General features: G+C 35.7%; 1 protein-coding gene across 2 annotated transcripts in view; it reads left to right on the forward strand.

Moving 5' to 3' along the window:
* Positions 1–21,932, forward strand: part of PDZD8 (PDZ domain containing 8) — a 39,396-nt gene extending 17,464 nt beyond the window's left edge. For both annotated transcript variants that reach the window (XM_058188445.1, XM_058188444.1), the window contains 2 exons: positions 17,867–18,029; positions 19,310–21,932. In XM_058188445.1, the coding sequence (XP_058044428.1) occupies positions 17,867–18,029; positions 19,310–21,621 (2,475 nt within the window). In that variant the 3' untranslated portion in view covers positions 21,622–21,932. The remainder of the gene's footprint in view (positions 1–17,866; positions 18,030–19,309) is intronic.
* The last annotated feature ends 3,129 nt before the right edge of the window (positions 21,933–25,061 follow it).

Here is a 25,061-nt window from a genome sequence, read left to right on the forward strand (position 1 = left end):
GGCCTGTTATAGAGGAACAAACTGTGGCTTCTGTGCAAGTAATTTTTTGTTAAAGAAATTGAAGGATATTAATTCTGTTTTTTTATTTTATCTCTGGAGTAATGAGTTTGAATGTCCTATCCTGATAAAGGAATGGAAAGGTGCTTTAAATAACATGAAATTAATTTCCTATGGTCTGAAAATGAGATTAAACAAAAACATGTTCCATGTACTTTGGGTACTTTTGTGAATGTTTAATAATATTGGTTGTTATCACCAAGATACAGCTTTAAAATTAGCTCATGGTTTGGATATGTTCTATTATTGCCACATATGGGGGTGATATCAGTAAGATTGTTAATAAGACAGTGCATGAATATGGTCCTCTTGGCTATGTCTCTAATATTTGGAATCTGTCAAGAATTGGAATTTTCAAATACAGAGTTATATAATTTAGAACTCCCCACTTAATTAGCGATGGGTTGTTAATGTGTACCATTGTTTGAATTAATTTTGTATGTTTTTTTTTTATTTTTCTGTTTATAATAAATTTTTCTTCTCTTTTCTTCTCCCCTTATGCTTATTTTAAGAATACTTATATTGTTAACATTTTATAATTTGAAATATATTGATTTTTTAAAAAAATGAAAATTAAGGGTGGAAATTCCAAGAAAGAAAAGGATAGATGATAATAATTCTGGAAGTTACGTTAGAATTTACTCTTCAAAAAATATCTTGTATAAAGTTGTTTCTTTCAGCAGAACAGTTTTTATGTTTCATCTAGAAAGTCCTCTCCAGAGTCAAGGAACCATCCTCCACCTTTAGACAAATTCACAAGCTTGCCAAAGCATAATCTCCACATTTTCTGGCAATTCTTTCACAACATCCTTTTACAGCCTCTGCTGTAAGTAAATGAATTCTTGAAATAATGGAGAAAACCATAGTAAAATGTCACTTCCTACATCTCTTTAACAAAAATTAAAGACCCAGTTTGAGCATTTGACTGTAGTGAAAGCCACCGATTACTTAGTTCTGGTTCAATTTACTGAAAAAAACCCAATGAAGAGACATCATATTTTTGCTCTATGTATTTCCCTGTTTATTTGACCCTGTATTATTGACTTTTAGCATATGGTACTGAAAAAAATTGAAGTACAGCATTTGAGAGAGAACAAAAGTTAAAGTCTGTAGTATGGGAACATCTGATGAGTATCATATTGAGGGGGAGAAACCCTGTCTTCCCCATATTGGTAAAATCTGATCTAATGATGACAAGTCTTTCAGGAATGCTAAACTTTAAGCTGTGTATCTAAAATATTCACATATTGTTTAATTAACTGAAATCAATAACTTGTAGTCAAGGTAATATTAATGGCATTAATATTAGAAGTAGAAATACCTTTTGTCAGATATCAATTGTTTAAAAATGTCTGGATCTGTTCAGTAATTTTGTGTAAAGATTTAAATATATTTAGAGATATAAAGAATAACAAATTTTGTCTTGTGCATCCAAGCTCTTTGAGAAAAATACTAGCCCACATTGGGTTGGCATTTTCATTTTTTATTTTATTAGTGAAGACAAGTTAGACAGCTTAGTCACAGCAATGAACAATGGTGACACTTTAATCTTATCACATCACCTACAGTATATTGGTACATAATTGATTGTAAAAGGAGATTCAGTTGTCAACTGACAAATGTCAGTTGTCAATACGGCATATCTGTTTCAAGCACATTTGTAATTTTCTGTTTATGGTTCAGTATGATAAAACTGGTGATATTTTTGCATATACAGTTACATGCTTGCTATATAATTTAAGTATGCTTCTCCCTCCCCACCCTTTCATGGCTATTTTTTGTCTAGACATCCGGGGTGTCAAACTGAAGCCTGCAGGCCAGATCCAGCCTGTGGGGTGTTTAGAGCTGGCCCATGGGACTGACTGGAAACAACAAAGGACCGGCCCACAAGGCCCTCCTGAGCTCCGTTTTCACTGACAGTGGGTTGCAGGAGGCCCTCACAGCCAAAAATGGAGCTTGGGAGCCCGTTTTCACTGATAGAGCACTCGGGCCACCTCAGACGCCCCTGACATAAGTGATGTCAAGCTGGCCACACCCACCCTGCCCCCCCCCCCCGAGGTCAAACACAACCCTGATGCGGCTATCAATTAAATCAAGTTTGACACGTTTGACATTATACACTATCCCATTTTTACAAGGATTCTGCATTTCTTTCCCTCTAATACTGTTGTTCAATGTATCAGTCATGTAACTACTATTAGTAACAAAGTCACTGGAAATGAGGACAAAGCCTGTTTTGCTTCTCTCTCCTGACAGAAAGTAGATGGGTCTTTTAGTGAATCCTTAAGACTCTCAATTGTAAACATAAAATGAGAGGACTTCCCATGACCACTATGTTAGGGAACTTAATCTACACTGATTGGCAATGATTTTCCAGATTTCAGACTAGTGTATTTCCCAAATCACCTTCTTGATTATGATGATGTTCTCCGTTCAGTTGTGTCCAACTGTTGGTGATTCTGTAGGCCAGATCTCTTCACATCTTCCGATCCTACGATACTTCTTTGAGTTTTTCTATGGTCTGGCTGGTGTCAGCTTTGGTGAACAGCCTGACTCCCTCTTCTTTGTGGCAGCCCCTGAGATATTGGAACACAGCTATCATGTCTCCCCTAGTCCTTCTTTTTGTTAAACTAGACATACCCAGTTCCTGCAACCGTTCTTCATATGTTTTATCCTCCAGTCCCCTAATCATCTTTGTTGCTCTTCTCTGCACTCTTTCTAGAGTCTCAACATCTTTTTTACATCGTGGCGACCAAAACTGGATGCAATATTCCAAGTGTGGCCTTACCAAGGCATTATAAAGTGGTACTAACACTTCACGTGATCTTGATTCTATCCCTCTGTTTATGCAGCCCAGAACTGTGTTGGCTTTTTTAACAGCTGCTGCACACTGCTGGCTCATATCTAAATGGTTATCCACTAGGACTCCAAGATCCCTCTCACAGGTACTACTATTGAGCAAGGTACCACATATACGGTACTGGTGCATTTTGTTTTTTTGGCCTAAATGTAGAACCTTACTTTTTTCACTGTTGAATTTCATTTTGTTAGATAGCGCCCAATGTTCAAGTCTGTCAAGATCTTTCTGTAACTTGAGCCTATCTTCTGGAGTGTTGGCTATTCCTGCCAGCTTGGTGTCATCTGCAAATTTGATGAGTTCCCCATCTATCCCCTCGTCCAAGTCATTGATGAAGATGTTGAAGAGTACTGGGCCTAAAACAGAGCCTTGGGGTACTCCACTGCATACTTCCCTCCATGTGGATGTAGTTCCGTTGAGGACTACACGTTGAGTGCGGTTGGTCAGCCAATTACGAATCCATCTGGTGGTGGTGCTGTCTAACCCACATTTTCTACTTTATCTAGTAGTAGGTTATGGTCTACTTTATCAAATGCTTTACTGAAGTCCAAGTAAATTATATCGACAGCATTCCTCTGGTCTACTAATTTTGTCATTTTGTCAAAGAATGCGATAAGATTAGTCTGGCATGATCTGTTTTTGACAAACCCATGTTGGCTTTTGGTTATTACTTTGTTTGCTTCTAGGTGTTCGGTGATTCGTTGCTTGATTATCTTTTCCAGAATCTTCCCGGTATTGAGGTCAGACTGATAGGTCTGTAGTTTCCTGGATCTGTTTTTTCCTTTTTGAAGATGGGAACTACATCAGCTCTTTTCCAGTCCTCTGGCAGCTCCCTGTGCTCCAGGATCTTTGAAAGATATAGTTCAGTGGTTCTGAGATCACGTCTGCCAGTTCCTTCAGAACCTTGGGGTGTAATCCATCCGGTCCTGGTGATTTGAACTCGTCTAGGGTAGACAGGTGTTCACTTACCATTTTCTTCCCTATTTTAACTTGTGTTTCTAATCTGTTTTTTGTAGTGCTGTTTTGATAGGTTGGATTGTTTTTCCTTTTGTGTAAAGACAGATGCAAAATATGAGTTAAGTAGATCTGCTTTCTCCCTGTTGCTTGTCATCTTCTTGCCACTTTCTCCCAGCAATGGGCCAATTGTTTCCTTGACTTTTTTCTTGTTTTTAACATGTTGGAAGAAGCTTTTTTTGTTATTTTTTACTTTTGTCGCTAGCCTTTGTTCATTGTGAGCCTTAGCTTTCCTCACTTCATCTTTACAGGCTCGGGCTATTTGCTGATATTCTGCCTTAGTTATTTGCCCCTCTTTCCACTTCCTACATCTCTTTAACAAAAATTAAAGACCCAGTTTGAGCATTTGACTGTAGTGAAAGCCACCGATTACTTAGTTCTGGTTCAATTTACTGAAAAAAACCCAATGAAGAGACATCATATTTTTGCTCTATGTATTTCCCTGTTTATTTGACCCTGTATTATTGACTTTTAGCGTATGGTACTGAAAAAAATTGAAGTACAGTATTTGAGAGAGAACAAAAGTTAAAGTCTGTAGTATGGGAACATCTGATGAGTATCATAGTGAGGGGGGGAAACCCTGTCTTCCCCATATTGGTAAAATCTCATCTAATGATGACAAGTCTTTCAGGAATGCTAAACTTTAAGCTGTGTATCTAAAATATCCACATATTGTTTAATTAACTAAAATCAATAACTTGTAGTCAAGGTAATATTAATGGCATTAATATTAGAAGTAGAAATACCTTTTGTCAGATATCAATTGTTTAAAAATGTCTGGATCTGTTCAGTAATTTTGTGTAAAGATTTAAATATGTTTAGAGATATAAAGAATAACAAATTTTATCTTGTGCATCCAAGCTCTTTGAGAAAAATACTAGCCCACATTGGGTTGGCATTTTCATTTTTTATTTTATTAGTGAAGATAAGTTAGACAGCTTAGTCACAGCAATGAACAGTGGTGACACTTTAATCTTATCACATCACCTACAGTATATTGGTACATAATTGATTGTAAAAGGAGATTCAGGATTATTAAACCTATCCGATATATTGCTTCAAATGTCAGTTGTCAATACGGCATATCTGTTTCAAGCACATTTGTAATTTTCTGTTTATGGTTCAGTATGATAAAACTGGTGATATTTTTGCATATACAGTTACATGCTTGCTATATAATTTAAGTATGCTTCTCCCGCCCCACCCCTTCATGGCTATTTTTTGTCTAGACATCGGGGGTGTCAAACTGAAGCCTGCAGGCAAGATCCAGCCTGTGGGGTGTTTAGAGCTGGCCCATGGGACTGACTGGAAATAACAAAGGACCGGCCCACAAGGCCCTCCTGAGCTCCGTTTTCACTGACAGTGGGTTGCAGGAGGCCCTCCCAGCCAAAAATGGAGCTTGGGAGCCCGTTTTCACTGATAGAGCACTCGGGCCACCTCAGACACCCCTGACATAAGTGATGTCAAGCTGGCCACACCCATCCTGCCCCCCCCCCGAGGTCAAACACAACCCTGATGCGGCTATCAATGAAATCGAGTTTGACACGTTTGACATTATACACTATCCCATTTTTACAAGGATTCTGCATTTCTTTCCCTCTAATACTGTTGTTCAATGTATCAGTCATGTAACTACTATTAGTAACAAAGTCACTGGAATGAGGACAAAGCCTGTTTTGCTTCTCTCTCCTGACAGAAAGTAGATGGGTCTTCTAGTGAGTCTTAAGACTCTCAATTGTAAACATAAAATCAGAGAACTTCCCATGACCACTATGTTAGGGAACTTAATCTACACTGATTGGCAATGATTTTCCAGATTTCAGACTAGTGTATTTCCCAAATCACCTCCTTGATTATGATGATGTTCTCCGTTCAGTTGTGTCCAACTGTTGGTGATTCTGTAGGCCAGATCTCTTCACATCTTCCGATCCTACGATACTTCTTTGAGTTTTTCTATGGTCTGGCTGGTGTCAGCTTTGGTGGTGTCCAGCCATCATGTTCTTTGGTGGCCTGGTTTCCTTTTACTGCTAACTCATGGAAAATATAATTGCTTTCTCAAGTGATCTTCTATATACAAAGCAAATAAAGGGGGAACTTAGCAGGAAAGTATTGTAGATGCTCCCTACCTTTGTTACAGATATTCCATTTCTATTTTGCATTTGTATTTTTATATAGTAATTGGTTGAGAAGTAAAACATAAACTTAATAAACTAGGATTATTAAACTGCAAATAAATCTAGTATCTTCATGCTATCATTTACCTTTATTTCATATTGGATTTGAAGACTTAAGGGATTGTACCCAAATATGGAAATCCCCAAATATACAAATTGCACCCAGTCATTTTTAATAATTAAAGCTAGAGCCTGTACAGTTGTGATTAAGGTGTTAGATTAAGATGCTGGACAAGTGGAGATTCATTTTCCATTGTTTACTTGGAAACAATGTATTTACTTAACAGATTTCACAAATTTATTTTGAAAATAAAATGAAGAAGAACCTTGTGAGAAGGCAGGCTGCCAAAAAATGGCCAGCAAATATGTAGCAGTTGTCCTGCTTCTTTAAATACTTTCCCCAGCCAGCACAGCAATGTTAGCTATAAAAGTTGTGCTGAGAGACAGTATAGAGAGAAGTAAATGTAGGTGGAAATAAAATAGCCTGAAGCAGCTAGAAAGACATACTTTTTTCCAGTAGTAGAACTCACAAAGAGAAGTAGGTGGAGGAGCAAGGGAAGAGTGGAGAAGTGGTGAACAGTGAGTAGTTACGTGTATGTTGCCTAAGGACATCTGTTGTTGGGAGAACCGTCTCATGTTTTGGAGCCCACTGACTTGGGTATATTTAAAAACAAACTGACAAAACTCTACAGGGGCTGAATAATAATACTAACACCTCAGACTTAACAATTGTTGATAAGAAAGACAAAGAAGTCTGGATAGTGAACATGCAGTACCTGGAGACAGCAGAAGAGAAAGAACAGGAGAAGATAACAAAATACAAAGGTCTGCAAATATAAATAGAATGCCTGTGGCAAAAGCAAGCAAAGATAGTACCTATTATAATAGAATAGAATAGAATAGAATAGAATTTTTTTATTGGCCAAGTGTGATTGGACACACAAGGAATTTGTCTTGGTGCATATGCTCTCAGTGTACATAAAAGAAAAGATACGTTCATCAAGGTACAACATTTACAACACAATTGATGATCAATATATCAATATAAATCATAAGGATTGCCAGCAACAAGTTATAGTCATACAGTCATAAGTGGAAAGAGATTGGTGATGGGAACTATGAAACGATTAATAGTAGTGCAGATTCAGTAAATAGTCTGACAGTGTTGAGGGAATTATTTGTTTAGCAGAGTGATGGCCTTCGGGAAAAAACTGTTCTTGTGTCTAGTTGCCTTGAGTGCAATCCCAAAACATCTCTAGCATTTCCTGGCATTGACAAATTCACCATCAGTCAGTTGCAAAAGGCATTTTTACTCAGAATAGCTTTCATCCTGTGACGATATCCATAACATCATCAAACATCCAGATCTGCCTATAACAGGTCCTTGGAAAGGACCCAATAGGTAGACAAAAACTCCAAATCCTGTTTGAAAATCACGAAATATCACGACCTGTCCATCGAAACTACCCGGCAATGGATGAAACCAGTGATGAAATCCTACCGGTTTGCACCGGTTCAGGCAAGCCAGTAGTGATAAAAGCTACCAGTTCAGCAAACCGGTAGTAAAAAAAAGCTACTGGTTGGTCTGAACTGGTATTTCTGACAATCAGCTGTGCCGCACGATTTAAAATCGCTAGAAAGCAGAAAATCGTGCGGCACAGCTGTTTCTACTTACCTTCCCAAGCCTCCTTTTTCCGCACACAGAGTGCGTTTGATGCGTATTGCGCATGACGTGCACAGTGTATATTTGGCACGCACTGCACATGCACGCAGCATGCACCGCACATGCACAGGCAGCAGACCGGTGGCAAACCGGGGAAGGTTTCACCACTGGATGAAACATGTAACAGTGATAACCATTGTCATCGGGGCACTTGGTACCATGTCCAAGAATTTTACAAAACACATCAAGAAATTTAACTTCCTGCAATAACACCAGCAGAACTGCAAAAAATTGTGCTGTTCGGAACATCATATATTTTAAGATACTAGGATGCTGGCAGCAACCTGTATCAACCATTAGCACCAGTCAATTGTATTTGTGACACATTTTTAAATGTTCAGTTGACTGAGTTTCATGTTTATTGAATAAAAGAGATAATAATAGTAATAGTAAAAATAATATACCAGGTGATGCACAAATTGAGGAGAAACAGCTAGAAAAAAATATTGTGATTTGCAAATTGAAGTTGAATGATTATGAAGGAAGAAATCAATGGTTGTACCAACAGTAATAGGAGCCCTTGGAGCAATACCCAAAGGGTTACCTAGATATGTGGAAATTTTGAACTTATTAGACCTAAATATCCTGACTTTGGAGGGGGGGAACCCACCCTAACCGGAATTGCCTATATACTCAGATGCTACCTTAACAGCTCTTAGGGCCTTGCTTGGAACTTGAACTTAGGGCCTTGCTTAGGGCCTTTGGTGGCTCAACAGACTAAGCAGTCTGTTATTAACACAGCTGCTTGCAATTACTGCAAGTTCAAGTCCCACCAGGCCCAAGGTTGACTCAGCCTTCCATCCTTTATAAGGTAGGTAAAATTAGGACCCAGATTGTTGGGGGCAATAAAAGTTGACTTTGTATATAATATACAAATGTAAGCCGCCCTGAGTTTTCGGAGAAGGGCGGGATATAAATTCAAATTTTAAAAAAACTGTTTTACCACTCCTAGACTGTGAATCAGATTGAAGATTAACCCTAACAATAATAATATATAAAATATTGAACATATTTGTAGGAAAAAGTATAAGGGTTTGAACTACACAGTTAAAATCTTGTACTTTGCTGCTTCATGCCTCATGAGAAGAAAATGCACAGTTTCCTGGATTGTTTCTGGAGTTTAACCACTAATTTATAAAAATTCTGATGAAATGTCATTTTTTCAAAAGACATTAATTTCATTCTTAAAAGACCTTAAATCTTCATATGTGATACTAATGTTAAATTTTTCCAGGTCTTAGAAACAAATACATGATATCTTATTTTAAGAACTTGTGTCTCATTTGAAGTAATGGTGAACTAATAACGTGTGAGCCTTTGTTAAATGCCTCATATGGTTAGCAATTTGCAGAATTTACTAAAGTCTGCTATTTCACTTGTTAATCCTGTCAAACGAGAACTGAGATTAAGAGGGAGAAACTGCCTTTTTAAAAATGTCACTTTTTACAAAAACATCTTACAAAAGTCAATATTTGTAAATAGTCTTGGGGATAGTTTTGAGACTTGGGGTTATGTAACATTATATAATCCTTTATATAAATTCAAAGTTGATCTGTTTTTTCAGTCTGTATTAAATGTTTAACTTGTTTTGTCATCTTGTCTCCAATGATTGTAGTAGTTGTGTTCTGTTATATATATATTTTCTGCCACAACAACAGTATATACTAGACAGTCGATGCCCCATTGGATCATCTTTTCAGAGATATTTCTTTACCTAACAGGGAAAGAAAATGACAATTGGTAGGGGAAAAAGCACTTGGAGCAGGAGGAATTTCTAACTTCCTGCTGGATTCCCCATTAAGTTTCCTTGTGGGAACTGATGGGGAACATCAACAATCTCTTCCTTTCCTCCCTCATTCCCTCCCTCCATTAATATGCATTGTCCTCCTGCTTAACATCTACATGAAATCTCTGGGTGATGTCATCTGCGAGTGTGGGGTCAGTGCCATAAGTACGCTGATGATACACAGTTATAGCTTTTGACCTCAGGCTGGCCAAGTGAGGATATCAAGGTTCTCTCCCAGGGCCTGGAGGCTTTGTGGGACTAATTGGGGAGAAATCAACTCTTAAGTCAATCCTACCAAGACTTAATGGCTGTGCAGTTAAGACCATCCAGATCCAGGAATTATTTTTACTTCTCTAAATGAGTTACTTCTTCAGTCAGGTAAGTATGCAACTTGAGGATTCTCTTGGACTTGCAGCTGTTGCTTGAAGGAAAGGTAGCAGCTTTGGCCAAGAAGATTTTTACAGAGTTTCTCATGGAGTACCAGTTATCGTCTTTCCTGCTTCAGTTGACACTCACTCTAAACAGTTGCTTGTTCTCTTGTCACTTTCTGACTCGATTATTGCAATGTGCTTTACATGAGGTTGTCCTTGAAGACTACTTGGAAGCTTCCACTGTTCCAGAATGCAGCAACTTGAGCAGTAATGAGCATGCTTCTGAATACCCATATGACTCCTCTACTTAGTGAGTGGCATTGATTGACAGTCTGCTTCTGGGTGTGTTTCAAGGTGCTGGTTATTACCTATAAACTCCTATCTAGCATAGAATACAACTATTTGATGGAGACCTGTCTTCTACTGTTTTTGCCTTTCCAGGATGATCTAACTGAATAAATGCACTTTCCTTCCCCTTGATTAAGCAGTGTTACATTTCAAGATCCAGGAAGTATGCCTTCTCTGTAGCAGTGCTTGCCTCTAGAACGAGGTCCCATTGAGATCCATACAGCTTCCTCTCATGATGATCTGGAAGGCCTTGAAAATGTTAGTGTAGGATGGATTTATGCTTGTTTGGCTTTGCTGGAACTTATGTGATCACTGGGCTATAATCTTTTCCTATAAATATTTTGTGTACATTTTTTTTAATCTAGACAACTTTTATTTATTTAAAGTGGGAATGTAAAACATTGAATAATTTGTTAGATAAAAGTTTTGTCAAGGTAAGAATATCATCTGGTCTGCAGATGACTCTTACTTAAAAAGATGTATGCATGTCTCAGAGCTGAGCAGAATAAAAGTTGATTAACTATGAACCTAGTTGTTCAATTAGACAATAATTGAATTAGGCTTGATCTATAATCCTAATGTAATTGATGATTCATTTTGCATGATATAATTGACAGCCGTAAAAGTCAGAAGCTGCAATGTGTTTGGGGGCAGAGATGTTGCTATAACTGCTGCTTGAGATAATTATAGATACAAATTTAGCTTTAAAAGGATCGTCTATATTTGGTATAAAACAGAAATATTCATTCTCACCTGAGAATAGGAATTTATTTATTTATCATTTTGGGGATACAGAAAAGAGTAGAGCTTAATCTTTAAGAATTATAAAGTAGCATGTGCAAAGCCAATCCACCTCATATTTTTGTCTTAAAAATATTGAGTGTGAGAGAGTCTGGTGACAGTTTAATTTAAAATCCTACCTAATACATAAGCCTGCACGTGCGCACTTCCCTGTTTTTGCCCACAATCCTGGGCAAAACCTTTCTCTCTTTGTGCCTTTATATCCTTGTATATCATCCATGTTTCTGCCATGTTCACATATACAAAATAATTATTAGATAAAATGAATTGCCCTCTGAAATGATGGTGTATTTCAAAAAGTAATTGATTCTCATCTCTGTAATGCTACTTATTCTCTCTCTTATACATGTCACTCTCACCGGCATAAATACATAAGTCAACTTCTTCATTCGTCCTATTATATATTCTTGTATATTGTAAGCCTGCCAGATGATTTGGGACAGTGAGATGGGTGGCATATAAATTTAAGAAACAAGCAAGCAAATATTTCTGCAAGATAGGAAAAGGAAAAGATATGGGTTGAAAAGAGAGAAAAAGAAAAGGTGGAAATGAGAGGAAATGCAGTAGCTGGGAAACAAAAGTGAAGCCCTGCAGAGATTAAGATACAGAAGGGTAAATTTACTAGGTAAACAGCCTCTCCCAGCAACAGCTCGTCTTTGCAGTTTTCAGCATCCCTGCTCTACAGAACCAGCGTCAATATCCATTTATGCCTATTGACCACTCCAAGAGCTTTTTCAAATAAGCCCTAACAAATAACAAAGGTTTGTCTTTTGCCGGGAGGTGTGGGGTTTTTTTTTTGTTTTGTTTTTTGATGATGATAAGAATTTGAGCACATTTAATTTTATATGTTTCTAGAGGTGAGTAGCTACATCACCTCCTACTTATTATCAACTTCCAATTTCCTCAGCTAATTGAAGGAACAGGTTATCAATTCAGGACAGGAGGTAAAAGCTGAATAAAGCCTGAAGCTAAGATTAGAAAAGAGAAAAGAGGCATGAAGATATTTGGGGAGAGAAGTCTATACTCAAAACTTAAATATAAAATACCTACCTAGATCAGTACAGTAGTTCCCAACTTACAACAGTTCATTTAGCGATTGCTGAAAGTTACAAATGCACTGAAAAAAGTAACATGACCATTTTTCACACAACCATTGCAACATCCCCATGGTCATGTGATTAAGCTTCAGACACTTGGCAACCGACTCATATTTATGACAGTTGCAGTGTTCTGGGGTCAAGTGATTGCCTTTTGCGATCTTCTGACATGCAAAGTCAATGGGGAAGCCAGATTCACTTAACAACCATGTTACTAATGTAACAACTGCAGTGATTCATTTAACAATAGTGGCAAGAAAGTTCATAAAATGGGGCAAAATTCATTTAATAACTTTCATGTAGCAATAGAAATTTTGGGCTGAATTGTGGTTGTGAGTTTAGGACTATCTGTAATTCATTATTTAATTCCTCATAAGCCATAAAATGTGAACTTGCAGTTTATACATTGAGGGGTACTTCGCCCTCATATTGGTTTGTATTAGTTTAAGCAAAAACAAATCACTTTATGGATTTTTTACAATGTGTAAAGGCCAAAGAACTTTTTATATTGTTTTCTATGCAAAGGGTTTTGAAGCATCTAGCAGACCAATTCAGTGTGCTTAGAAAAAGAAGTAATGGGGAGAGTTGTTTTGTTCCTGGCAAATGGCAAGCTATCAAGTAGCAGGATTAATGCAATTTTAAAATCCCCAGTTCTTTAACACAGTCTAATCATTTCCAATTCTCTACTATAATATATAGCCATCCTTGAAGAGAATTTATCATATAAACAAATTCATAAATTAAAGTTCTTTTGAAAAATAAGTCTCTAATCCACATTGCCTGATCTTAACAGCTCAGAAACCTAATTCAATCTCTTTTTGTTTGTCAAATAATTTAAATGCCAACACATTGTAGAATCTTTTCACTTTTAATTATTTTACCACTCTGCTGTTTAGAGGATATTAAAAAAATATAGGTCACAGGATATGAACAGCAAGAGTTCAGTGATGAAAAAAGAGGTTTATTTTTCATGATTTTCTGCTGACATTTGAAGATTAACAAATTTCTTCAGTAGGAAATAGGTTTCTTATACATACAGTGTAACTGACCCAAGTGAGTGATCTTGAAATGATAAAGTAGTACAGAACTCTTTCAGTTTGCAAGCAAGAACTAAAATAGGCCCATGTTTCCAAATGCTAACAATGCCTTAACCCTTGCAGCTTTTTCTGTGACTTGGGGAAAGCTCACATGAAAGATAAATTTCTGTAAAAGCAAAAGCAAATGTTTCCTATCGTATTTAAAAGTCACATTTTTTGCATATCTAAATGCCATTTTTTTTATCTATATTTTAGGTATAGGTAAAGAGTTTTTTACCAAACTCCTTAACTTCTATTAGTGAAATGTCCGCAACAGATTGTACTCTGTATCCTTGAACTGAGCAGAATCTGTCCCAGAACATTATAAAATATTCCATACATGAAATGCTTCTCTAAAAACTAGAATCTTGATGTGAGGCGTGGGGAGGGACTGTTTCTAGCATCAGAGTTCCCCCTCCAAGCGTTGATCCTTCCTCTGTTGGAAGAAAGTGCCTAAACATCCTGTCATTCTTAAAGTACTCTCAAATCAGCTATAGTAGTACATCCTTAATGGTTCTGTTTGTTTCTAACATTTGGAAGGAATTATCAAAACCATCTTCCAGATCACTGCAGACATTCAAATCAAAACATCTTCAGCAGATGGTGTCCTAGAGCAAGGATTCCCAACTCCTGGTCTGCAGCCCAGTACTGGGCTGTAGCCCATTCACAACTGGGCTGCAGAAGTGGTAGGCAAGTGTGTGCGCTCATGAAGCGGCATTTGTGAAAGTGGCTCAGCCATGAGAAACAATCCCTGCTGCCATCCCCTCCACCGGTCCACTAAGCTGAAAAGGTTCTAATGTTCCAAATGTTCTTGCGAAACACACAAACACTCAATTGCAACCTTCCTTTCCATAACTTGATTCCAGTATTCCATGACATCATCGTTCTGTATGGGAAGAAGTATTTCAAGAATGATGTTCTTCTTTCCTGCCCCTGTCTTCTTTTTTTAAGGTTAAATAACAGCATCTTCTTAAGCTACTATTCAGAGGATTTATAAACTCTAATCGTTTTTAACTACCAATTGTGTTTACTGAACTTCTGTTGTTGTTTCTTACAGTCTAAAAATGTGCCTTGAGAAAGGCTGTGATTCAGACATGGTAAAGTAGAAATTCCATTATTCAACCAAGAGAGCCAAACTTGCAGATAAAAACAGTTTTTTGAGAAAAGAAAAATGCAGGAAAGACAAGGGGAAGCAGAGACTTCCAATAGCCTAGCTAAATTATTTGCTTATTACCACCTTATATGAGCTCCTAGGATTCAAGGTGTGTTCAGAGTTCATTAGAGAAAGTGTGTTTGGAGAGAAATTGTCCCAGTAAATGCCAATCAGCATACAAACTTCCCAAATATGTATCATCTGCATCATAGATCAGCCTGTGTCTCTCTTTTTTCTATCATACGTTGTTCAAGGGCATCAGTAAAAGAAATACTTTGTGCTTCCTTATAATTCCCTATGTCATTTCATTGAATTGTTGTAGTACAGGTAGCCCTTGTTATTGAAAGCCTCATTATCAGTGGTTTTGTTTATCCCAGTGGGAATAGATTAGACTTGTTGTCCAAGTAAATGGTAAATGGATTTTTGCTCATGTATAAAATAAATTTTCTCATGGTCTTGTTAATTACAACTGTTTACCTGGAACAGAATCCCCACAAAGAATGTGGAATAGCTGACCTTCCTGTGGTACAAATAGATGTAATGAGATATATGGATGCAGTTTTAAAAACACAGCTTTGCTTTTACATCAACTACAGTGAAAATTGCTTTAGTAATTCTCCTTGGTAGCAAGGTGTATATCCTTACCGTGCATGAACTTAGTTCCCAAAATAGCCATACTGTTAAGGAAACACTGATGGTAGATGAAAGAGAAATAATTCCCACCCATAACAATTGCAATCCAGTCTGGGTTTGTGATGAAAATGTCATGTTAATCTGTTATTCTATTCCATCTTTGCTCTAGTGTAATAACAAGCCTCTTCTTTTTTTGAACTTGTAGTACTCTCATCTGAAGGGATCTTCCTTTTGTCCATTTTGCACACACAAAGTACTGCATCACTCACTTGACCCGGGACTGAGATATATAGTTGGATAACAACTATATATTGATGATACCTCGTCTAATGATGACGAACGTTCTCACTGAGTGGTTTCATGTAAATGTTAAAAATATGTGGAAAGAGCAACAAGCCCTGTGACTCCACAAAGAAGGGGTCACCTCTCACTCCTTATTCACCAATTAGAACCGTCCTTGGAGGAAGGAGGTGAACTCGAAGAAAACTGTGTCCCCTGTCAATGTCCACCCGTATTTCAACTATTTGAAATCTGAATAACAATGATCTAGTTGTAGTAAATTAAATTTTTAAATACATCTCATAACAAAAGAGGTTCTTTGAGCAATATTATAAAATAACTAAATTTTAATAAACAATTTGTTTTTGCTTAAAAGCTATATTTAATTAATATGTACTATCTGAGAAATTAGTTGGTTTAGTTTTCAGAATTTTCTGTGCTCAAATGCCAAATTAGAGGATTTTTTTTTTCTGTCAGTGTATATAAAAAGGATGAAAATTGTAAAAATAATTTTCTTCCAGGTCTGAGATAGCATCCCAGCTATAATTAGCAAAGATTAAAAGTCAGAGAATAAGACATATTCAGCAGGAATCACACTGGCTAAATTGTTCTCTTTGATGAAACAGCTGCAGAATTGTATAAAAAGCTTGTGCTCTTTTTAAAAAGCCAACCTAATACACACAACTCCTTAAATTGCTTTTGCAGTTTGTTCTTCTCTTTTCTGGTTTGGTAATTGCAGCTTACTTGGAATACCTGGACAATTTGTGCTAATTGCTGATAGATTTACTTGGTAGCCACAGGAATTGATTATTTCTGCATTTTTATTTATTTATATTTCATGATTCTAGATCACCCATCTCAGGGCAGTTCAGGTATATGTTATTACAAGTATGCTGAAATAATTAGGAGAAAATCAGGGCCATTTGTTAAAATTTAAATCAGATTCTGATACTGGGATTTTACATAAATGTTTCTAAAATGTTAAAAAATATATAACGTTCATATAGAACATGTGTTTTCCAACTGGAAAAGATTCTAGAAATTCTCAGAGAAAAGATTTTTCTAGCTCTGCTGTCTACATAATCATTCATTGAGATTCCAGTATTGAATTTTAGATCACTTATATAGAATACACGTGTTTTCTCTTTCAAGACAATTATGAAAACTTAGAATCTTTTATATTTGACAAGGTAATTGCTAATCAAAAGAGATGATTTTACAAGCAGTACTGATCCCCATATTATACAATATCAGTTGATTGATAGCACTTCTGATTTCTGTTATTGTGTATTTTAGCTGCTATTAGTCAGGTTAATAATCTATGTTCTATATTTATTTTAACTTTTTATTCATTGTTGACCTGAATCAACGGCTGTGATTTGTTTAAATTTAACAGAATTAATTATTAAGTTTGTCTTAGACATCCCTATGTAGCAGTACTTACCATTATCAGAATATTTCCAAAGATTTGAGAATTCTAAAACTATCATTACATTGTATATTTCTTATAATTACTGAAACATGGCTTGCAGCTTCACAAGGTTGTTTCCAAAGTAGAGTTTCTTGTTTGCATAGAATATGTTTGGGATCACTGGCCATAATGTTCCAGAACTGACCACTACTATATTTATTGTTAATAGCAAAGTAGTATCTTTGACATGGATACAGCTATGATTGATAAGTTAGTCTGTTTCTATCTTGCTAAAAAACATTGTTTGAAACCCTCAATTTTCCCCAAAACCATGATGGGGAGCAGAAATATATTTTTCCAGGGCCATCTGGTATCAATCATAGTATGTAGAAAATTAGAACTTGGAATGTAAGTGAAGTAAATGCTAGAGCATATATTAATACAGAAAAGAATGAGAATTGATATGCTTTAGGCCTGTGGAACTTAGAGAAAAGGAAAAGATGTAATAGATATGAATAAAGAAACAAATAAATAATATAACACACAATTATCCTATAGGCCAGTTATTTACGTAACTGTATTCATGTTTCCCAATTTCAGGTTGCATTTATAAAGCATACTGACATATTAAAAATGTTTACTTTTATATCAGAGAAAGTGAATAATTTTAGATACTTTGAATAGAAAATATAAAGATTACAGAATTTTCTTAATTCTGGTTTCTTTTATTATGAATTAGTTTAGTTGATGTCATGAATTACATATCTTCTTGCTAAGTTGGAGTAATGCTATAAATTATAGAGATTCTTCAAATAACTTTTGAAAAAATATTGTATTAATAGTTTACGATTTGGGTAGAAAAGATCATTTTAAGTACTAGTTGGATAATAAGATATAACATAATAAATATTCTCTTTAAAATAATTAGTAATGACCTGGGAAATGTACTATGTTTTATAAACCTAGTAATTATATCTCTCTCAAGTACAATTTTGCACAAAATACTAGCAGAAAAACATTTAATTTTATGAATTATAGACCCTAATATTAACAGTGAAAATTATTTTTCATGTTTTCCCCGCACAGGCAGAACTCATAAAAGGAAATTCACCAAGTATTGGTCTCACTCTGCGTCAAATACAGGCAAAGGAAGGAGAAACAGGTCACGTTGTTATTGAAACCGTTACACCAAATTCTGCTGCTGCTGCTGCTGACCTTCAGAGGGGCGACAGGCTATTATCTATTGGAGGTATGCAGTGAAACTACATAGACTAAGCTTAGTAAAATTTGTTAAGCTGTATGTAATTAGGAAGTGCTCAGAAGGTATAAAAATTAAGTGACATTATGGGGAATGTATTAAAAAAGGTTTCATCCATGCTTTATCAGTCACAACCAAGCAGGATCATAAAAAGTTTTATTATATTGAGGGCAAAAGTGCCCTAATGAAACAATATCATAACTTGTTTTCAGTTACATGCCATAATTACATTTTAGTGTTGTTTTTAGAATAAAAATACTTACATTTTAGATATATTTTTCTCAACACTGAAGGGGCATTATGTTTGGAGAATAAAAAACACATAAATATTTTAGAAAAGCTCACATCAATATTTGGTATCAACCTTGGCAGCTGTTGAGGAAATGGTTGAAACAATTGAGTGCCTAGGTAACTCTTTATGTAAGATAGTTCTTGGTACAGAAAGGTTCACTATATGTGATGTTTGTGTAGAGAATAGTAAGTATGAAGTTTTAATTCTCTAAACCTTTATTATCTGTTGAACAGTGTTGTTTTGTGTTAATATTGTGTGTATTTTCTTAAAGAGTGATACATTTTATGTATGTGTTGCAATTTAACCTGTCCTTTTTCTCTTTATCGCCTTGGGAGATAAAATTGGATAAGGGAGAGTGACAGTCCCAGAGTCAGCCTGTGAGTTCTGGGGTTGGAGGGAAGATCTCCCTGCTTCTTCCTTTCCTAGTACATTGCACCTGTTGTAACCTTGGGACTATGATGATGATTATTATCATTATTATTTACCCCTTCCTCAGCTGATTGGTTTGCTTGGTGCTTTCCAGTCAGAATTCCTGGCAACTGCCTGAACAAATTCCTGCAGTTTTCTTGGCAACATTTTTGGAAACAGTTTGCCATTGCCTCCTTACTAAGGCTGAGAATGAGTGACTGGCCCAAAGTTGCTCATTTGGCTGTGTGCCTGAGGTAACTAGAATTCATATCTCCCAATTTCTAGCCTGGTGCCTTAACCACTACACCAAAACCGGCTCTCCCTCCATCAACAGTCTTAGTGTAAATAGGGTTTCTTTTTTGTTATAATGCAAATGGTAATTGCTTTTACATTACTACCTATATTAATAACATTGATGAGGAATTAATTGGCAAGACAGTCCCAATTTGTGCATGGAAGGGAAAGTGACTGCATGGCTTCTCCTTGACTGGTTAGCATTCTCAGTTTAGGTATTTATCAGTTACTTCAGCAAATATTAATCATTATTGTTTTCCTCTCTGTTTTTTAATAGGAGTCAGGATTACATCAACAGCACAAGTGTTAAAACTTATAAAACAGGCCGGTGAAAGAGTCACCATATATTATGAGAGACCAGTTGGCTATAGTCAGCAGACTTCATTAGCTCAAGATAATCTTTCTCAGTTGGAAGAGTCAACATTTTCAGATGAATATTTGCTGAATGAAATGGATAATAAAGAATTAGATATAGAATTTGAAGACTTGGCAAATGCACTAAAGTCAAATGAATTCAAAGATGATTCTTCAACCAGTCCCAAGCACATACCAGTTTCACTTGCTGGTAAACCACCTGGAACACTATCGCCAGTATTAAATCGTAAGTTACATCTAGGAAGTTATCAGGCATCTTCAAGGGTACTTTTCAAAGAGACATCCAGACCAGCAATACACAAAACTCCTGAGAACTTGGATATAAGTCAACAGACAAACAAACAGCCACAGTTAAATGTAACCAAACCACCTGTACCACCCAGACCACATATTAAAGTGCCAGCAGTTCCTAGTGAAGTTCAGAATAAATTAGAAACTGGCGACTTATCTTCTGAGAAAGTGGACAAGCTCCCTCTGCCTGCCAATAATGGAGACAAGGGTTCGGAAAAGGTAATCAGAATTATTGATGTAGGAGAAGAATCTACAGGATCCAAACCAATTGCTAAGGAGCCTTCAGAAATTTCACAGAGCTTTAAAACCATTACAAATAAATCGGAAGCATTAAAAGAAATTACAGAATCTCAACAGAATATTAAAGTACCTGTCAATAAATCTGTTACAAGCAAATCAGAACTACATAAAGACGTATCAGAGTATTCACATTGTTCACTGAATGCTAAGGCAGTAGAAAACCATAATTCATGGGAATCACCAGAAATTCCTTACCGTAATCGATCAGGTAAATGGGCAAGGACAAAAGGCTCTTCCTACATATTTGAAGTAGGAAAGGAACACACTTACCTAAATATTGGTGTTTGGTGTAGAGACCCTTTCAAAGTAGGTGGGCTGGTTTGTTTGGGATATGAAAGTGTAAAACTTGAAGATGTAGCTTTAGATTGTATAGCTACATCCTCCATGGAATTCATTAGGCCGTTTCGACTAAATCCTCCTGCACCTAAAGCTGCAGTAACTAGAACAGCATTGCGTAGTTTGATCTCACATAAAGGTTTCAATGAAAAGTTTTGTTACGGTGATGTCACTTTACATTTTAAATATTTAAAAGAGGGTGAGCCTGAAGACTCAAGTTTTCTGTTGGAAAAAGAGAAAGAAAATATTTCAGAAGAAGCAGTAGCTCCTGTTCTTTCAAAAGATGATCCTTACTTCGGACAAATTACTTATACTGAAAATAGGCATAATTTCCAAGATACTCAGTTTCAAAATCCAACTTGGTGTGACTACTGCAAAAAGAAAGTTTGGACAAAAGCAGCCTCACAGTGTGTGGTTTGTGCGTATGTTTGCCACAAAAAATGTCAAGAAAAGTGTCTGACAGATGCTCCCTTCTGTTTAGGAGCCACAAGACGACTTGAACGAGTTTTACACCCTTTTAAATTTGAAAACCAAGATTCTCAGTCCATACCAGGACCTCGTGTAGATTCAGAATTGAAAACTGCAAATAAAGCAACGGGTCTAACAAGACACCTCCTTAATACAAGCAGCCGATTCTTAAACCTCCGTCAAGTTCCTAAAGTTCGTATTAATGAGCAAGGACCTGAAGTGGTAGAACCTTCACCAAAGCAGACGCCACATCCTTCTGATAATGAAGGTAGTGATACAGATACCGGTGGCCCTAGTAGTCCTTCTAAGCAAGTAACCACTCCGGGAATTAAATTAGCAAGGAAGGAAGGAGGACTTGATGACAGTGTTTTCATTGCAGTGAAAGAAATTGGCCGAGACCTTTATAGAAGTTTACCTACAGAAGAAAGAATCCAGAAATTAGAGATTATGTTAGAAAAACTTCAATATGAAATAGATCAGGAACTGGAGAGCAACAATTCCTTAATTAGAGAAAAGAAAGAAGCAACGGATGCAAGGAAAAAAAGGCTATTAGCTGCTGCTCTGGCTAAATCAGGCGAAAGGTTGCAAGCCCTGACACTCCTTATGATCCATTATAAAGCGGGCATTGAGGATATAGAAGCTTTAGAAAATACTGCTTTAGAACTTGGATCTAGAAAAGAGGATAAAGATGAAGAGGACAACAACTTAGCGGAAGAAACAGATAATGAAGATGAGGCTGCTTTAGTAATGGCACCAGTACTTGAAACCCTACTCAAAGAAGAGGAGAGACTTGAATCCCAGCATGCATCTGTAGACTGATATTGCACAGTTGGTCTTGCAAATGAAAAACTGGGAAACACTTTGCACTTAATCAAACTACATCGGATTTCAAAATTGTAATTAAACACTGAGATAATATATACAAGCTGCTTCTCCATTATTTTCAAACCCATGTAAGGAAATGGCTTTTATTTCCAGGTACAATATGGTTTTATTTTGTTGAACCATGTTATGTTTAAATAACATTTTGGGACTTTATACTAGATGATTTTTAATTTATTTGAACTTTTTTCTAAAATGTATTTCTAAAATATATCAGGGTAAATTGCAAAAAAAAACAAAAAACCCCACATTCAGACTGATGTTTTGTTGGAATGAGTGATGCAGCCACTTCCTCTATGAGACCTAATGCCTCTTTTGAGGGCTTTCTCCAGTCATCTCCACAGACATGTTCACACATAGCTTGCTTTCTGGCAACCTCAACGGAAATGTTGTCTACTGAAGGGCACGGCTGCCTCTCTGTTTCAAGAAAGAGCCCTATGCTCACATCAACACACTTCCTGAATTGCCCTTGAAATGCTTTGCACAGTTTCTGTTCTCATTTTTGTTCCTTTCATTGTTCAGTTTCAAAACTTCACATTTTTATTTTGTGCTCAAATTAGAACTACTGTAGCAGCTGCTGAGGGGCCAGTTTTGAAATTTTTTGTTATACTTTGCTATTTGCTTATTCAGTATATTTTGAAAGGGGATTGTGATTTTCAGGTTTGTTTGTTGTTGTTTTGCCAATGATGCATTAAATAACATGCCTTTATTTTCAATTATTTGGTAACATTAGTATTCCAATGTCTGATTTCTCTGATTTTCTTTCACAGAGAAGTCTGGTTTTTTTTGAAAAGGCAATTTACATTTTACTCTTTCATTCTGTGAATTTATTAAAGTCTTTAGCTGGAAAAACCTTTAAAGCACATATCACTGAAACAACGGTCATCAGGTTCTAATTTCCCTGCTCAGAAACACCATAGGCATTCCTTTTTGCCTATACACATGCTATACCAATGTTTTGTAGAAATGTATTGAGAATGTGCCACAAGTTTTTCATTGTTCCTGTAACTAGATGGAAGCTTCATAAAACAGACGCTTCTATGATGTAATAATGTTAAGTGCCCACAAGAAAATTTAATGGTAACCTTATGAGTTTTATTTTTGGAAAGAATCTAAATATTAAGAATTAATATGTAAAAGTGTTTTAAAAATTAACGCTTATTTGATTTATTCTTTAGTGGTTCTGGTGACAAAATAATAAATAAATGACATACTCAGCAACTTAAGACTTCCCGTGTAGCCCTTACCCACCCATTGAATCCTGATTCCAGCAATACTAAAATAAACTTTGGCCTCATTTCCGGAAAAAAAATATCAATTGATCTGAGATGAGGATTGTTAGTTAAAGTTATCTTGGTATTTCACACCCATATTTCTTAGTGTTTTGTTTTTATGTGCTTAATTATCATTTTTGATATTGTGTTATAAAATAATTTTGTAAAACTAAATAAAAAGATAGCATTCTGCATTACTCCTATTTGACGAACAAGCAACCACTTATGCTACTGCATAGAATTTTTTTGCTGTTATAATGGGAGTGAACAACATTTCTAACATTTCTAACATTTTTAACTTTACAACTTGCCCTTACAATAAAAAAAATAAATGATTCAACTGTACAGTTACCAAATTAACATAATCCATATTTTTTGAAAAGGTAAAACAATTCTAAGTATTTTCCCAAATGAACCAATAATATTCAATCAATACTATATTTAAAGAATATTATCTTTCAAAAATCATCAGCATAACAAAAGTTTGCATAAACTAGGACATTTTTCCCTTTCTGTCCAGATACTAACTTGCAAATGAGAATACAATGACAGAAATACTACAGATACTAGGTTTACTAAGCTAACATCATATAATAGTTACCTGTTTATGAAAGAGGCATGAAAAGTTGGGTATCAGTACTCCACTATGATGATTGTATAATGTAAGATAAATATAGTGCAATATTCTAACTGTTGCGTGAGAATGGCAGCAAAATAATAGTATGGTAGCATCAAGGAAAACGTATAAAGCATAGAATTATAATAAATACTGTTTTTAAGAAGAAATATTGATACATTCCTTTTATATCTTTTGCTTCTCTGCTTTACTATACACAGCTGAAAATAATAAATACCACTGGATGCAAGAGTATCTTGATGTGGTGGTATGTTATTACTTGACACTAGCGTATATTTATGGAAATCTGCCTGAGATGATTGTCAGATGATTTTATCATGAAAACAAGCTTTAATAAAAGTTTTTAAATAAATTCTGTTTCTTTGTTATAAGCGGTTAAATATTTAAAGAATATTTTAGCACATAACTAAAGGTTTCTTTTTTTAATTTATTCCATGCTGTGCTCTTTTCTAAAACAGTGTTTTCAGTGTTTCTGTATTCAGTAAAAGTATGGTGGAAAGGTTATAGATAAAAGCCTGTGCATCTGTAATGATGCTACCAGTCATTCTTTCATAGGCCTAGGTAGAGTTAGGAACCCTTCACAATGGAAACTTTTATGGACCCTTTCCAATCCTGATTCCTGCCCAATGTTTTTGATTTCAATTCTCAGCAGAGTCAACTAGCGTCTGTAATCAGGGAATTGCATTGGTAAAGGCTAAACAGAGAAGGAGATTGCCCAGTTACATACAAGAGGTACTTGACCTTTCTACCGTAATAACACATTTTCTAAGGAGTTTCTCTACATTTGTCATACTTTCTGCTACAGAAGTACTTATTCTTTGATTGAGAAATTCTTGATAAATCAGAAGAATTTAAAATCATAAATTAAAACTTCTTGGGAATATTAAATTCATTTACAAAGTATTTGGGGTAGGGTTTTATGTATTTTCATAATCATTTTCATATTAAACTGCTAATAACAGAATTCTTAAAACATACAGCAATCTAAGACTAAATATCATATTACTAGGGATTATATTCAATATCATCACAAACTCATAAAAGCAGTTCTGAATGCTTGTATTATTCTCTAAGATTATCACTATGACTTTTCCCACATAAGCATCTGAAAACATATTACCTAACATACCTATTAGAGTGAAAAAATATATTTTAAAAAATGTATTATGAAAAAGAGATCAGAAAAATCAATTATCTGTTTTGAAAAATGAACAAGAAAAACCAGAATATCAGTAAGTAGATTAATATAAATAAAAACTAATTTTGTAGAGGAATTGGTAAATTCAGCACAATACATTTAGATATGCAAGTTAACTTTTGAAATAATATGCTGCATTGAAGCCAAATACAGATTGAAGTAAATACTTGTCTCTGTAATAAAGGTATCACTAAAATAAATGTGGTACAATTTGTTGAGTTGAGTTGATTTGATTTGGTTCTTACAGTCGTGCCAAAAGTAAAATGGA

This window comes from Ahaetulla prasina, chromosome 6, assembly GCF_028640845.1.
Source record: "Ahaetulla prasina isolate Xishuangbanna chromosome 6, ASM2864084v1, whole genome shotgun sequence".
NCBI classification, from domain to species: Eukaryota; Metazoa; Chordata; class Lepidosauria; order Squamata; family Colubridae; genus Ahaetulla; species Ahaetulla prasina.